At 40.3% G+C, this 16,502-nt stretch overlaps 2 protein-coding genes across 5 annotated transcripts in view; one reads left to right on the top strand and one right to left on the bottom strand.

Moving 5' to 3' along the window:
• Positions 1–529: 529 nt before the first annotated feature.
• LOC133543528 (cytochrome c oxidase assembly factor 7-like) lies at positions 530–10,902 on the bottom strand. Its single transcript, XM_061888135.1, is given in 4 exon segments — positions 530–1,002; positions 1,005–1,061; positions 4,045–4,185; positions 10,347–10,902. Coding segments are annotated over 4 exon segments (684 nt in total). The 5' UTR covers positions 10,453–10,902; the 3' UTR covers positions 530–622.
• Positions 10,903–14,913: 4,011 nt separating this feature from the next.
• Positions 14,914–16,502, top strand: part of LOC133543616 (protein zyg-11 homolog) — a 41,218-nt gene continuing 39,629 nt past the window's right edge. For all 4 annotated transcript variants that reach the window (XR_009804427.1, XM_061888295.1, XM_061888293.1 and 1 more), the window contains exons 1-2: positions 14,914–15,278; positions 15,356–15,521. Coding sequence is in view for 3 of the 4 variants with exons in the window: in XM_061888295.1 (XP_061744279.1) it covers positions 15,255–15,278; positions 15,356–15,521 (190 nt within the window). In the remaining variant the exon portion in view is untranslated. The remainder of the gene's footprint in view (positions 15,279–15,355; positions 15,522–16,502) is intronic.

The following is a 16,502-nucleotide window of genomic DNA, read 5'->3' as shown; positions in this document are numbered from 1 at the left end:
ATACTGCATATTTCAGTTTTACTATAAAACAAAAGTTATCTTTGACAAAAAAGGCATAAAACCCTCCCTTTTTTTTTTTTACTTCATATCAACCTTAAGTTGATATAGAGATGTACTGTAATAATAATAATTTGACTTATTTTAACATTTTAATGACTGATACCCTTAATGGTCCCCGGGACGCCTAAAGGTAAAAAAATATATATATATTATTTTATGGTTTGAAAATGAAAAATATCAAAAGGATCCCCGCATGCTTTAATTTTTCAATTTAATGCCCTCAGTGGAAAAACTCTGGACACCCCTGCTCTATGAGCTGGATGCATCTGTGTTGCCGGACCCATCCATCCATCCATCATCCTCCGCTTATCCGAGGTCGGGTCACGGGGCAGCAGCCTAAGCAGGGAAGCCCAGACTTCCCTCTCCCCAGCCACTTCATCTAGCTCTTCCCGGGGGATCCCATAGTCTTCCCAACATGGTACAGCCCTAAAAAGAAAAGAAAACACTTCCCTTGTGTTTTAGCGCCTCCTGATGGTCAAAGTACTGCACAACTTTATTTTATTTGAACTATTTTAAGGGACTTCAAAGAGATTGAATGTGAACATTTCAAAAGGTCACAATGTCACTCCCCAAACTTGAGCTGCTTCTCCGTCTGCAAGCCGTGCAGCTCCCTCGCCCGATTCTTCAACGCCTCCGCTTTCTTCTCGTCCTTCTCCGTGCCGTCCCCAAGTTTGTACATGCGGCTGGCGTTGGCGCAGCCCCACACGTGTCCCAGCTCACAGGCGCGGTCGGCGTACTTCAGCGCCAGCTTCATATCCGGCGCCACTCCTTTGCCGTCGATGTGCATGGCGCTCAGGTTGAAGCAGGAGGGAGCGAAGCCGCCGGCGCACGCCTTCTCGTAGTACTGGCGGGCCACGCCCAGGTCGGGTCCTCCCTCCCTGGTGCGACCGTTGTGTGCGAGCAGGCCCACGTTGTGACAGGCGTCTACGGACTTCTTTCCTCGCTGTTGCAGGAGCGCAGGAAGCAGGAGTACGCTGTCTGTAGACACTCCGTCACGCCACCTGGTCACAAACGTTGGAAAATGCTCGTATTTTTTCGATAAAATTAATAATATGTGATGAGGATTAAGTCACAATAACATGAGAATAAAGTTGAGATATTTTACGAGAAAAACCTTGTAATATTTTTAGGGACCGATGTCCCTTTGGGACAGAGGACCCTATATTGAATTTCTAAGGTTTTATTAGGGACCTAATGTCCCTTTGGGACAGAGGACCCTATATTGAATTTCTAAGGTTTTATTAGGGACCTAATCTCCCTTTGGGACAGAGGACCCTATCGAATTTCTAAGGTTTTATTATTAGGGATCGATGTCCCTTTGGGACAGAGGACCCTATTGAATTTCTGAGGTTTTATTAATAGGGACCGATGTCCCTTTGGGACAGAGGACCCTATATTGAATTTCTAAGGTTTTTAATTATTAGGGACCGATGTCCCTTTGGGACAGAGGACCCTATCGAATTTCTAAGGTTTTATTATTAGGGACCGATGTCCCTTTGGGACAGAGGACCCTATATTGAATTTTAAGGTTTTTAATTATTAGGGACCGATGTCCCTTTGGGACAGAGGACCCATTCGAATTTCTAAGGTTTTATTATTAGGGACCGATGTCCCTTTGGGACAGAGGACCCTATCGAATTTCTAAGGTTTTATTATTAGGGACCGATGTCCCTTTGGGACAGAGGACCCTATTGAATTTCTGAGGTTTTATCATTAGGGACCGATGTCCCTTTGGGACAGGGGACCCTATATTGAATTTCTAAGGTTTTATTAGGGACCTAATGTCCCTTTGGGACAGAGGACCCTATTGAATTTCAAAAGTTTTATTATTATTAGGGACCGATGTCCCTTTCGGACAGAGGACCCTATTGAATTCCTAAAGTTATATTATTATTAGGGACCGATGTCCCTTTGGGACAGAGGACCCTATATTGAATTTCTAAGGTTTTATTATTAGGGACCGATGTCCCTTTGGGACAGAGGACCCTATTGAATTTCTGAGGTTTTATCATTAGGGACCGATGTCCCTTTGGGACAGGGGACCCTATATTGAATTTCTAAGGTTTTATTAGGGACCTAATGTCCCTTTGGGACAGAGGACCCTATTGAATTTCAAAAGTTTTATTATTATTAGGGACCGATGTCCCTTTCGGACAGAGGACCCTATTGAATTCCTAAAGTTATATTATTATTAGGGACCGATGTCCCTTTGGGACAGAGGACCCTATATTGAATTTCTAAGGTTTTATTATTAGGGACCGATGTCCCTTTGGGACAGAGGACCCTATTGAATTTCTAAGGTTTTATTATTATTAGGGACCAATGTCACTTTGGGACAGAGGACCCTATTGAATTTCTAAGGTTTTATTAGGGACCGAATGTCCCTTTGGGACAAACGATGCTATTGAATTTCTTAGGTTTTATTATTTGGGACCGATGTCCCTTTGGGACAGAGGACCCTATTGAATTTCTGAGGTTTTATTAGGGACCGAATGTCCCTTTGGGACAGATGACCCTATATTGAATTTCTAAGGTTTTATTAGGGACCTAATGTCCCTTTGGGACAGAGGATCCTATTGAATTTCTAAGGTTTTATTAGAGACCTAATGTCCCTTTGGGACAGAGGATCCTATTGAATTTCTAAGGTTTTATTAGAGACCTAATGTCCCTTTGGGACAGAGGACCCTATTGAATTTCGAAAGTTATATTATTATTAGGGACCGATGTCCCTTTGGGACAGAGGACCCTATTGAATTTCTAAGGTTTTATTATTAGGGACCAATGTCCCTTTGGAACAGAGGACCCTATTGAATTTCTAAGGTTTTATTATTATTAGAGACCGATGTCACTTTGGGACAAAGGACCCTATTGAATTTCTGAGGTTTTATTATTAGGGACCGATTTCCCTTTGGGACATAGGACCCTATTGAATTTCTAAAGTTTTATTATTATTATTTATTATATCGCTGCCTCTTTGAGCTGTAATTTGAACCCCTTAAAATGCTTCAAAACTCACCAAATTTGACACACACATCAGGACTGGTGAAAATTGCGATCTAATCAATTTTATTACAAGAATAAAAATGTAATGTTATGAGAAAAAATGGTGCATTATTACAAGAAAAAGTCTTAAAAAAAAAAAAAAAAGCCCGAATATTACAATAATTAAATTGTAATGTTAAGAGAAAAAAATGTGCATTACCACAAGAAAAACACTTTTTAGAAAAAAAAGTCCAAAAATTACAAGAATAAAATTGTAATGTTAAGAGAAAAAAGTGCATTATTAAAAAAAACAACTTTTTTTAAAAAAAGTCCAAATTTTACAAGAATAAAATTGTAATGTTAAGAGAAAAAAATGTCTAATATGACAAGAAAAACACTTAAAAAACAACAACTAATATTACAAGAATAAAATTGTAATGTTGAGAGAACAAACGTGTAATATTACAGAAAAATACATAATTTTTTCCAAAATAAAGCAGAATAGGATGACAATAAACTCATCTTTGCTGTAGAAATATACTTTTTTTGTAAACTATTATTATTTGAGGAAAAATGGGCTAAACATGTTTATTTCAGGAATGAAAAAACAGCGACAGGGCAAAATAATTTGAGAAACAATTATTTCAACTAAGATGTCTTGATATTATGCGAAGTATTCTCAAACTGTGGCACTAGTGGTACGTCAAAAAAATCACGATGAAAGTACAGTGTTTTATTTTAATTCCAAACACAGTGTTAAAATAAATACATGTGTTAAATAAAAGGGTTGTCTTGTTTTTCATTAATACTTAGGCCTATTGCGCTACTGTAATAGTCTTGGTCATTATGAAGAGCAAAGATTTTTCTAAGGTGGTGAAAAAAATTGAGAACCACTGTTATGTAGTATAAAATACTCTTTTTTTATGTTAAATAAATAATTCAAGGCTTTAGTCATATTAACTTTACTATTGTAAGTTGTATTATTGGCATCCTTTGGCGTACCTTTGCCTGTCACATGATAAGACCCCAGCTTGTAGCAGCTCTCTGCGTGAGCATTCTTGTCACAGTTTTGTTTCAGGACTTGTGCAGCAGACTCAAAGTTCTTCTTCACTCCTTCCAAGTAGTCTGCGAGCCTATGGCATCCTGGCAGGAAGACGACAACAACGTGCAAGCAGGAGGCGTCAGTCAATGCACAACAAGATGTTCTAATTATTTACTTGTTTCACATGCCATTGTTTGAGCAAAATAAAGTCAAGAGTATATATATATATATCCGTCCATCCATTTTCTACCACTTATTCCCTTTTGGGTCAACACAGATAGACAACATTCACATTCACACACTAGGGACCATTTAGTGTTGCCAATCAACCTATCCCCAGGTGCATGTCTTTGGAGGTGGGAGGAAGCCGGAGAACCCGGAGGGAACCCACGCAGTCACGGGGAGAACATGCAAACTCCACACAGAAAGGTCCCGAGCCCGGGATTGAACCCAGGACTACTCATAACCTTCGTATTGTGAGGCAGACGCACTAAATGATAAATGGGTTGTACTTGTATAGCGCTTTTCTACCTTCAAGGTACTAAAGCGCTTTGACACTACTTCCACATTTACCCATTCACACACACATTCACACACTGATGGAGGGAGCTGCCATGCAAGGTGCTAACCAGCACCCATCAGGAGCAAGGGTGAAGTGTCTTGCCCAGGACACAAGGGACGTGACGAGGTTGGTACTAGGTAAGGATTGAACCAGGGACCCTCGGGTTGCCCACGGCCACTCTCCCAATGCACCACGCCGTCCAACCCCTCTGCCACCGTGAAGCCCGAATATATATATATATATGAATATATAAACATATCTATAGATGCATAAATATATATATGTATATATGCATATATATATATATATATATATATATATATACACACACACATAATGTATGTATATACATGTGTGTAAATATACATTATATATATATATATACGTACAAAAATACTGTACACATACATATCTATATATGTATATATACACATGTTTATTGGCTTGTAATCAATGTATACTTATATACACATATATACATATATGTATGTGTATATTTATATACTGTGTATATATGTGTGTATATACACATAGATATATATATATACTGTATATGTATATATATTCCTATTCATCTTAATTCCTAGTTTTCTAAAATCGATAAAAAAATAAATAAAATGTATTTTATATATCCATCCATTTTCTACCGCTTATTTCCTTTGGGGTTGTGCGGGGTGCTGGGGCCTATCACAGCTACAATTGGGCAGAAGGCGGGGTGTATTTTATATATACAGTATTTGTATAAAAAAAATGTTTATTTTATATACATACACAGAAACACATACATACATATATATATATATATATATATATATATATATATACATATATATATATATATATATTTAATGCAGGCGTTATTTTCCACTTGTGTCAGATAAATACTGCAAAAATAAGTGCGTAAATACCATCCGTCCATCTTTTTACTCTTATCCGAGGTTGGGTCGCGGGGGCAGCAGCCTAAGCAGAGAAGCCCAGACTTCCCTCTCTTCCATACTTGCCGGAGGATGTCGTAGTGGTTTGTGTTGTGTGCAGCCCTTTGAGACACTACTGATTTAGAGCTATATAAATAATCATTGATTGATTGATTGATTGATTGATATACTGTATATATACATACATATATATTGTAATCGATTTAAACTTAAAAAATGACACAGCAAATGATTATTACCTTTTCTTCAACACATTACCTCAAAATTATCTCATTGTAAGGACTCTCTCTCTTTGTCTCTCTACATATACACACACCTGCGCACACACACACCCCATATATATATATACACACACACACACAGTATATGCGGTCCTCTCCAAGGTTTCTCATAGGCATTGTCATCAACGTCCCACTGGGGTGAGTTTTTCCTTGCCCTTATGTGGGCTCTGCACCGCGGATGACGTTGTGGCTTGTGCAACCCTTTGAGACACTTGTGATTTAGGGCTATATAAATAAACATTGATGGATTTTTTGATTGTTTTCCATGGTTTTCTTAAATCTTTTTTATAAAATAATGAATTCATATAGAATTAAGATGAATAAAAATCACGATTCAGATGTGAATCGATTTTTGTGCACCCCTATTGGTTTTGTTTAACGAAAAAAAAAGGATGTTTTTTTTTGTTTTTTTTTACAAAAAGTGCCATCAAATGTGGCCAGAATATGAATTTATTTCAATAATCATATAACCTGCCATTATTCAGAGTGTAAAATAGAGTTTAGCTGACTCATGCGTGATGTAGGATAATCATCAGTAGGGAATATAAATCATGATAATACATGTTCTGCCCTTATTTTCCAAAGTGCATTCGGTGGATGCTTTTATTTTGACATGCACTGTGACAACGTGTGCAATGCACCTTTGAGTACATGCAGGCTTTTATTTTGACATGCACTCTGACAACGTGTGCAATGCACCTTTGAGTACATGCAGGCTTTTATTTTGACATGCACTGTGACAATGTGTGCAATGCACCTTTGAGTGTATGCAGGCTTTTATTTTGACATGCAGAGTGGCATCATAGACATAATCACAGCTATGATACAAATCTGACATCAACAAGCTGGAGAAGAGTTTCTCAGCCACATCTCTGCTTCAAGCTGCCTTTTCTACTTCTTCTAAGCTTTGTCTCGTTCTCGCCTTCCCAAGCATCGTCTGTAAGTATTTGTTTTAGGAACTTAATGAGACATACATACTACATGTTCTGTTGTGATGCATTCATTTAACTTGTGAAGTTTGTTCACTTTTGTTTACATCACAATTGCTTCATGTTTAGTGAATTTTGGGGAGATTTGGAATAAATCCATATTGTGTTCACTTGTATATAAGAATGTTTATTTACTTCTTTGCAGTCATTTATTTATCTATGTTTTCTTCAGTTTCACTTTGGTTCATACTGGATTTGACAGCGCCGTCTAGTGGAGCTAGAATGTTACTTCCTGACTCCCATATTCATTTTGGAGGGAGTTTGGCTTGCTGTTAAATTGTGTCCACTTAGACCAGGGGTGTCCAAACTTTTTCCACTGAGGGCCGCACACTGAAAAATCAGAGCAAGCGGGGGCCATTTTCATAATTTTTATTTTAAAATCCAATACAGTGTATGTATAAAAAATATACATTCAGGTCTCCACTCAGTTATGATCCCGGAGACCCCAAAGGGTTTTGGTAAAAAAATAAAAAATAAAATAAAAATTGTGTCATTATTCAGTATTATAATTTTTATTATTATGCAAGTTTGAAATCTCTAGATCAACATTAGAAGAAAAAAAATGGAAAAAACACAAAATACGCAATATTTTCACCCAATAACTTTTTTTAGGTGGAATATTTGAGATTATATAATAATTGGAGCCTTAATTTTGGATTTTGATTCATTATAATTTTTTGACCAATGACACTTAAAAACAAATCACACAAAAATTGGGGATCCAAAAGTGTCCTACTTATTAAAGTATTAAAAAATAAATTATACATTTTTTTTACTGTTTACTTTTAGCACCATAATCTCAAGATCAATTTCAGATATATCCGTCAATTTTAAGTGTTATTGTTGTTTTGTGTTTTGTTTGTTTGTTTTAGGCCCTTTTTAAAAAAAAAAAAAAACAGCTCAGATTTTTATATGGCGAAACACGAAATATGCAACATTTCCCCCAAAAAATATCTCCAAGTGGAATATTTAATGTGACCTAATCGAAGCCTTGAATAGGTCAATAATTCATAATGACATGGATTTTGATTCATTATTATTTTTTAAAGAAAAAAACAGCCTGCATGGCAGCTTTGTGTTATAAAAGTAAGCATTGCAACAATTTCTTGTTACATTTCACCCGTTTACTCTTTTATATCACTTTTTATGTTTTTAATTTTTTTCAATTGTATTCTTAAAATGTGCCGTGGGGCCGTTAAAAAATGACCCGCGGGCCGCACTTTGGACACCCCTGACTTAGACACACAAGCGTAACAGTACAATAAACAATAATTATTACTATAATCATGTTATTATTAGTGCATCTCCTGTACCTCGGTCTTTAAAGGCCTACTGAAACCCACTACTACCAACCGCGCAGTCTGATAGTTTATATACCAATGATGAAATATTAACATTGCAACACATGCCAATACGGCCTTTTTAGTTTACTAAATTGCAATTTCAAATTTCCCGCGGAGTTTCCTGTTGAAAACGTCGCGGAATGATGACGCGTGTTTGTGACGTTATTGGTGGTAGCGAACATATTAGCCCAGCACCACACACGGCTAAAAGTTGTCTATTTTCATCGCATAATTACACAGTATTTTGGACAACTGTGTTGCTGAATCTTTTGCAATTTGTTCAATTAATAATGGAGACGTCAAAGAAGAATGCTGTTGGTGGAAAGCGGTGGATTGCAGCTGCCTTTAGCACCGAAACACAGCCGGTGTTTCTTTGTTTGTTGTGAAGCTTTAACACAGAGCGGTCAAGCGAACATGTTTCTCTACGTCAACCAGCAAGTTTTTGGATGGGAAAATTGTGATATTAAGTCGGCTCCAGGCATGTGATTTTTCCGGCTATTGTCGGAAATCTGTCTTTTTTTATCTCTGTAAAAATATAAAAAAATATTTTCAGTTTTTCTTTGTTTTTTCCGACCTACAATGTGTGTTAAAATCTTGATCCGTCTGTTTGCCACACTTGCCAACAACTATGGTTTTCCCGTAAGGAGTACAGTTTTTGATAACCCAGTTGTAAAACTACAGTTTTCCATAAAAAAATTACCTAAAAATCTAAGCTCCGAAGCGAAGCAATCATCACTGATGATTGGCTGGTTTACATATAAGAAAATCTATGTTTGGTTGGTGGTTTGCTATGATGAGGCAATATAGGGTGGGTCATCAAACCAGGAAGGGAAATCACAACAGACGCGCACATCCCAAATGACGACGAGACGCGCACATCCCAAATGACGACGAGAGTCGGAGAAGAGAAGAGTGAATATTCAAGCAGGCGATTTATATATTTTAAAAACTAGTGGAAGATGGCAGAGGGATTCTCTTCTTTAGATTTTTCTTTTAACAATATAGACGACGCTCAGGAGACCCACAATGCGTCTACTTGGCTGCATTTGGACAAATATATGCGTCTGGATAAAACAATGCCCAAAACATTCATTTTAGTTGTTTACCATGTAAGCCCAAATCAAAACTGCTCTCGACATGGAAGACGGAGAATACAACAGAACACAGGTCCAGGCACCTGTGTTCTTAAAGCCCTGAACCTGTGGGCCCCAGACCCCCAGTTTATTTTCAGTCTTTTTTATTAAGTTCAAATCACATGCCTGGGCTCTTACTGGAGACTTGAGTGGATTATGCAACCTCCTCCTGTAGCTGTCAAAAAGGCAGCTATGATCTTGGCTCCTCCATTGGCAGCCGCAGCCCTCCGACTTTCAGGTATGACTTTATAATCTCACTAAAACACTATTAACACAATAAGCAGATAAGGGATCTTCCAGAATTATCCTAGGAAATGTGTCTAATTACATCTGAAACGGAGTTGTTGCCTTTTTTTTTTTGAGCTTCACTCTAACTTTCCTCATCCACGAATCTTTCATCCTCGCTCAAATTAATGGGGAAATTGTCGCTTTCTCGGTCCGAATAGCTCTTGCTGCTGGAGGCTATGATTATAAACAATGTGAGGAGCCCTACAACCCGTGACGTCATGCGCACATCGTCCGCTACGTCTGGTACAGGCAGGGCTTTTTTATTAGTGACCAAAAGTTGCGAACTTTATCGTCAATATTCTCTACTAAATCCTTTCAGCAAAAATATGGCAATATCGCGAAATTATCAAGTATGACACATGGAATGGACCGGCTATACCCATTTAAATAAGAAAATATAATTTCAGTAGGCCTTTAAAACCTAGTGGCGCCTGAGTTTCTGACTTAAATCGAGGGTCATTGAACGCACCACAGTTTTATGCAATGAGGAGCAAAAGTAAAAATTCTAAATAACAAATATATTTATTATACTTATACCTTTCTTATATTACTTTATTCGTGTTCCAAAATGCTGGTGTGAGCTTTGATGACCTTCTGCGTGGAGTTAAATGTAATACATTTTCCCTGTTGCATGTGGTTTTGTGTTTGTCCATATCGGCCACCGTACCAATGACCCCCAATGCAAGCTAACAAAACAAAGTTTGGTTTTTCTTTTTTATATTTAATTTTACCTTCAGGGTCGTTGTCCTTGTAGCACTGGAAGCTGTACTCCACTCCTAAATTATCCAGAAACTGCTTCACTTCTTCCTCGTCCTCAAAGTTGATGAGTCCCGCCATTATTTGTCTTTAGTTTTCTGGTAAATGAATAATAATCGTTATCTACCTCAGCTAGCTGTGACCTTCCTGTTCCATAAACAATCTATCTTTCAAGAGCACAACTTTAAAAATACTCTCACTACGAACGTATCGTTTTAACTGATTATACATGCATACAATAAACATCAAATAAATGTTTTTTTGGAAGTTAAGAGATTGTGCGTGGCGTTTAGTTAAAACTGGTTTAGTAACAGTCCCTTGCAAGTTCCCGTAGCAGCGTTGCCAGACGTACGATAATTATTGTATTAGCGCTAAAAGTTCACCCTCTATGAATGACTAATTCCCTAAAAATGTACGATAATTTTACCCTTTAAATGTAAACACCATTTTGTAATGCCACGTTTTAGCAAAACACACAAATGTATTGCCTCAAAATACAATATTTTAAAGCTTATCGTTCGGCGCCTTACAATTACCCATTTGGCAACTCTGTCCCGTAGCTACGCCCCTTTGAGTAATGTACTTCCGGCGTTGTGACCTCTGTTTACAAGACGTCAAAAATATACCTCTTCGCCAGCTATTGCTGTTCCAAGGAAAAAAATAAACACAAATAATGATGATGTAACCTATTTTTATGGTTTTGCCTCTTTGTGATGTTAAGTTCCTGTTACACAGTATATGCATTGAGCTCTTATTTTGAAGGTGAAAAAGAACGGAAATTATGTCATCTTGGAGGGGAGGCTCTAGTTTTAAACAAGGAACACTTAATTTTTTAAATTTACAAATAAGCATTTAAAAAAAAACAAAAAAAAAACGAGGACCACTTTATTTCGCTTCTTTTCAAAAACTCTGCTCCACTCCAAGATGACATAATGTCCCTTCTTTTTCACCTTCAAAATAAGAGCTCAAGGCATGTACTGTATAACAGGAACTTAACATCACAAAGAGGCAAAACCATAACAATAGATTACAATGATAATAATAATAACAAAAATAATAAAAACAACTATTGCGGTTCCATAAACACTATTATGTTTCAAGTGCACAACTTTAAAAATACTCGCACTAAACTTGTATCGTTTTAACTGATTATAAATACATACAATAAATATCAAATAAATGTTTTATGCTAAAAAGACAGTAAGCAGCTATGTTTTATTAATATACCGGTACCTGTGGAGAGGTGGAGTCGACAGTTAGGCACACTGGAGCCCGGCCCAAGATGGCGGAGAGGAGGAGCGGAAGAGCGACCTGGACTGAGGTTTTATTGAAAAATAAACAAAGTCAAACTGCTCAAGCCATGCCCTTCCTTGGTGGTCCTGTGAACCCGCAAGACGACGGCTTGAGACCGTCACAATAACCTAGCTGCGTGTGTCAAATATGACTCATTAAATGACTCCCGCCTCCTGGTGGTAGAGGGTGCTAGTGATCCTTCTTGCGACTACTCGGCTGCAGAAAAGTGAGAATGAGTGACGTGATATGTGCTGGGACGGATATGACGGACCTTCTGATAGCAGTTTTCTAAACTGGACCTTCAATCGAAGCAGAACGTAATAAAGGAAGATCTCCATCAAACTGAAAAAATATAAGGAAGACTTCTATAAACAAGTTATTGATGCTTATGATCTGAAGGAGCTGGGATGGACTATATTTATTAATAAAGGTAGGACCATAATAAAGTTTTTTTTTTTTAATTAAATGTGCTTTTCATGATGACACGTGGCAAAGTTGATAGAGTGGCTTTGCCAGCAATCTGAGGGTTACTGGTTCAAACCCCACCTTCTGCCATCCTAGTCACGTCCGTTGTGTCCTTGGGGAAGACACTTTATCCTTGCTCCTGATGGGTCCTGGTGAGCGCCTTGCATGGCAGCTCCCGCCATCAATATGTGTGAATGGGTGAATGTGGAAGTAGAGTCGAAGCGCTTTGGGCTCCTTAAAAAAAAGGGGTAGAAAAGCGCTATACAAGTACAACCCATTTTTCCATCCTTACATCACACTAAAATTTTTACTGCATGCCTTGGTAAGTGCTGGAGTGTTAAGAGGCTTTAAAATAATTAGCGCATGCTTACTTTTATCAATCAATCAATCAATGTTTATTTAAATAGCCCTAAATCACAAATGTCTCAAAGGACTGTACAAACCATCACGACTACGACATCCTCGGAAGAACCCACAAAAGGGCAAGGAAAACTCACACCCAGTGGGCAGGGAGAATTCACATCCAGTGGGACGCCAGTGACAATGCTGACTATGAGAAACCTTGGAGAGGACCTCAAAAGTGGGCAACCCCCCCCCTCTAGGAGACCGAAAGCAATGGATGTCGAGCGGGTCTAACATGATACTGTGAAAGTTCAATCCATAGTGGCTCCAACACAGCCGCGAGAGTTCAGTTCAAAGCGGATCCAAGACAGCAGCGAGAGTCCCGTCCTCAGGAAACCATCTCAAGCCGAGGCGGATCAGCAGCGTAGAGATGTCCCCAACCGACACACAGGCGAGCGGTCCATCCTGGGTCCCGACGAGCGGTCCATCCTGGGTCTCGACTCTGGACAGCCAGTACTTCATCCATGGTCATCGGACCGGACCCCCTCCACAAGGGAAGGGGGGACATAGGAGAAAAAAGAAAAGAAGCGGCAGATCAACTGGTCTAAAAAGGAGGTCTATTTAAAGGCTCGAGTATACAAATGAGTTTTAAGGTGAGACTTAAATGCTTCTACTGAGGTAGCATCTCGAACTGTTACCGGGAGGGCATTTCAGAGTACTGGAGCCCGAACGGAAAACGCTCTATAGCCCGCAGACTTTTTTTGGGCTTTAGGAATCACTAATAATCCGGAGTCTTTTGAATGCAGATTTCTTGCCGGGACATATGGTACAATACAATCGGCAAGATAGGATGGAGCTAGACCGTGTAGTATTTTATACGTAAGTAGTAAAACCTTAAAGTCACATCTTAAGTGCACAGGAAGCCAGTGCAGGTGAGCCAGTACAGGCGTAATGTGATCAAACTTTCTTGTTCTTGTCAAAAGTCTAGCAGCCGCATTTTGTACCAACTGTAATCTTTTAATGCTAGACATGCCTTTGGTAAGCGCAGGAGTGAGAAAAGGTTTTGAATGAATTAGCGTCCCGGCGGCAATTCAAGGAAATACGGATAGTTCCCTGGAAATGTACGATACTCTGAGCCCTTAAATGTAGACACCATTTGGTAATGCCACACTGTAGCAAAAGTACAATATTTTAAAGCTTGTCGTTCGGCGGTGTCACGCCAAATTCCCCCCCCCCCATTTACTACCGGGGTCATGATTATTACACGCTATATTATAAAAATATAAGGGGTTCCGGTTTGGTGACCGCGTGATTAGGTCTCTGCTTTTTGCAGATGATGTGGTCCTGATGGCTTCATCTGACCGGGATCTTCAGCTCTCACTGGATCGGTTCGCAGCCGAGTGTGAAGCGACCGGAATGAGAATCAGCACCTCCAAGTCCGAGTCCATGGTTCTCGCCCGGAAAAGGGTGGAATGCCATCTCCGGGTTGGGGAGGAGACCCTGCCCCAAGTGGAGGAGTTCAAGTACCTAGGAGTCTTGTTCACGAGTGGGGGAAGAGTGGATCCTGAGATCGACAGGCGGATCGGTGCGGCGTCTTCAGTAATGCGGACGTTGTACCGATCCGTTGTGGTGAAGAAGGAGCTGAGCCGGAAGGCAGAGCTCTCAATTTACCGGTCGATCTACGTTCCCATCCTCACCTATGGTCATGAGCTTTGGGTCATGACCGAAAGGATAAGATCACGGATACAAATGGCCGAAATGAGTTTCCTCCGCCGTGTGGCGGGGCTCTCCCTTAGAGATAGGGTGAGAAGCTCTGCCATCCGGGAGGAACTCAAAGTAAAGCCGCTGCTCCTCCACATGGAGAGGAGCCAGATGAGGTGGTTCGGGCATCGGGTCAGGATGCCACCCGAACGCCTCCCTAGGGAGGTGTTTCGGGCACGTCCAACCGGTAGGAGGCCACGGGGAAGACCCAGGACACGTTGGGAAGACTATGTCTCCTGGCTGGCCTGGGAACGCCTCGGGATCCCCCGGGAAGAGCTAGACGAAGTGGCTGGGGAGAGGGAAGTCTGGGCTTCCCTGCTTAGGCTGCTGCCCCCGCGACCCGACCTCGGATAAGCGGAAGAAGATGGATGGATAACGCTAAATTATAAAAATGCAGACGTTTTGTTAACGCTATATCATATAAAAAAATTTAAAAAACAATTTACAAACACAAGCTGTGGGATGACATAAGAGGAAACGTGACCCCGGAAGTAAATGCGTCATCTCATAGCTTTTGTTTGTAAATTGTTTTTTTTTTTATAATATAGCGTTAACAAAACGTCTGTATTTTTATAATATAGCGTTAACAAAACGTCTGTATTAATCAAAGTTTTTGTAGGGGGGAAGAAAATTGGTGTGACAGTGCCTTACAATTACCTATTTGGCAACTCTGTCCCGTAGCCACGCCTCTTTGAGTAATGTACTTCCGGCGTGGTGACCTCTGTTTACAAGTCGTCACGTCAAATATCTCCCTCCTCGCCAGCTATTATTAATAAACACGCTTGGACTCCAACCGGCTCGCAACCAACAGCGTTCGGGTTTTAATCCTCCAAATATGATTAGAAGCAAAGCGGGCGGCCGCTCGGAGAGCGAACGAAGGCGACGACAAGTAAGCTAGCTAGATGTTAGCTGGCTACCGAGCTGGTCTCCCGGCGACCAGACAAGAGAGCCGCTCAGCAGCCTAGTGAGAGCCCGGGGTTTGGTGTCCAACACAAGCTAACCGGCTTAGTAGCTCCCCCGCCATGGCCCGCAGCTTCCTCAACACGGTACGTTCTTGTGCGCTGTTCTTTGTAGCTCCGTGATGAGCAAAATGGATGCAAAGCTGCTGCGTGTTGTTGTGCAGGACGAAGCGTCCCCGGCGGCTCTGACGGACCTTTGCCTGACCTTCGTGAGTCACAACCTGCAGTGTTTCTGCGTCAAGCGTCCCGATGGGTCTCTGTGCTTCAGGGAGGCGGTGCTCTTCCCGCAGGAGCTCGCCGACCAGCTGCTGGCTAAAATGGCTACAGAAGGTAAACACAGTTTATAATCTTGTATTGATAGTAACCCTGGTGAGCAACAACCGCAATGATATTCAAATCTATCAGGGCCCTATTAAACCATTATAACATCCATCCATCCATTTCCTACCGCTTGTCGGGATGCTGGAGCCTATCTCAGCAGCATTCGGGGGGAGCTCCACAAACCACGTTAAACCCAGATTCCGATCTAACAAAGGTCTTAACTCATACATCTGCGGTCCTCTCCAAGGTTTCTCATTGTCATCCACATTGACATCCCACTGGGTATTGAGTTTTTCCTTGCCCTTATGTGGGCTCTGAACCGAGGATGTCGTTGTGGCTTGTGCAGCCCTTTGAGACACTTGTGATTTAGGGCTATATAGATAAACATTGATTGATTCTCTTTCTATGCCACATCAATGTGGAATGCACTCCCAACAGTTGTAAAAGACAGTGCATCTCTATATTCCTTCAAAACCGCTCTAAAACAACACCTCCAGGCAACTTCAACACTTTACTAATACCCTCCTCCATTCACATCCCATCTCTCCGGATTATAAACAACCTAATGTAAATAATCAAATGTACTTCTAATGTATATACTGTACTTGTTCTTATGCTATCTGAAATCACTATGCTCTCTGCTGGCTGTACATAAAGTGATTTATTTATTTATTCACATTTATTGATTAGGACACCTGTCATCATTTCCAAAATGGCGGAGGAGGTTTTTTGCTTTTACTATGTGTAAACCAGGGGTCTTGTTCCACAGCCATACAGATCACACTGATGGTTGTGATATAAAACAACTTTAACACTCTTACTAACATGCGCCACACTCTGTGAACCCACACCAAACACATTTCTGGAGAACATTGGCTCTGTAACACATTTTAAACGCAACATAATAATTACCCAGTATTCCAATGCATCCAGGACTCTTGGCCATATTATACACCCAGCTAGCACCAAACCCCTCCCACTACCCCCCTC

Source organism: Nerophis ophidion, linkage group LG26 (genome assembly GCF_033978795.1).
Source record: "Nerophis ophidion isolate RoL-2023_Sa linkage group LG26, RoL_Noph_v1.0, whole genome shotgun sequence".
NCBI lineage: Eukaryota > Metazoa > Chordata > Actinopteri > Syngnathiformes > Syngnathidae > Nerophis > Nerophis ophidion.
The sequence above is the reverse complement of the archived record's forward strand: the minus strand, read 5'-3'. Positions and strand labels throughout refer to the sequence as shown.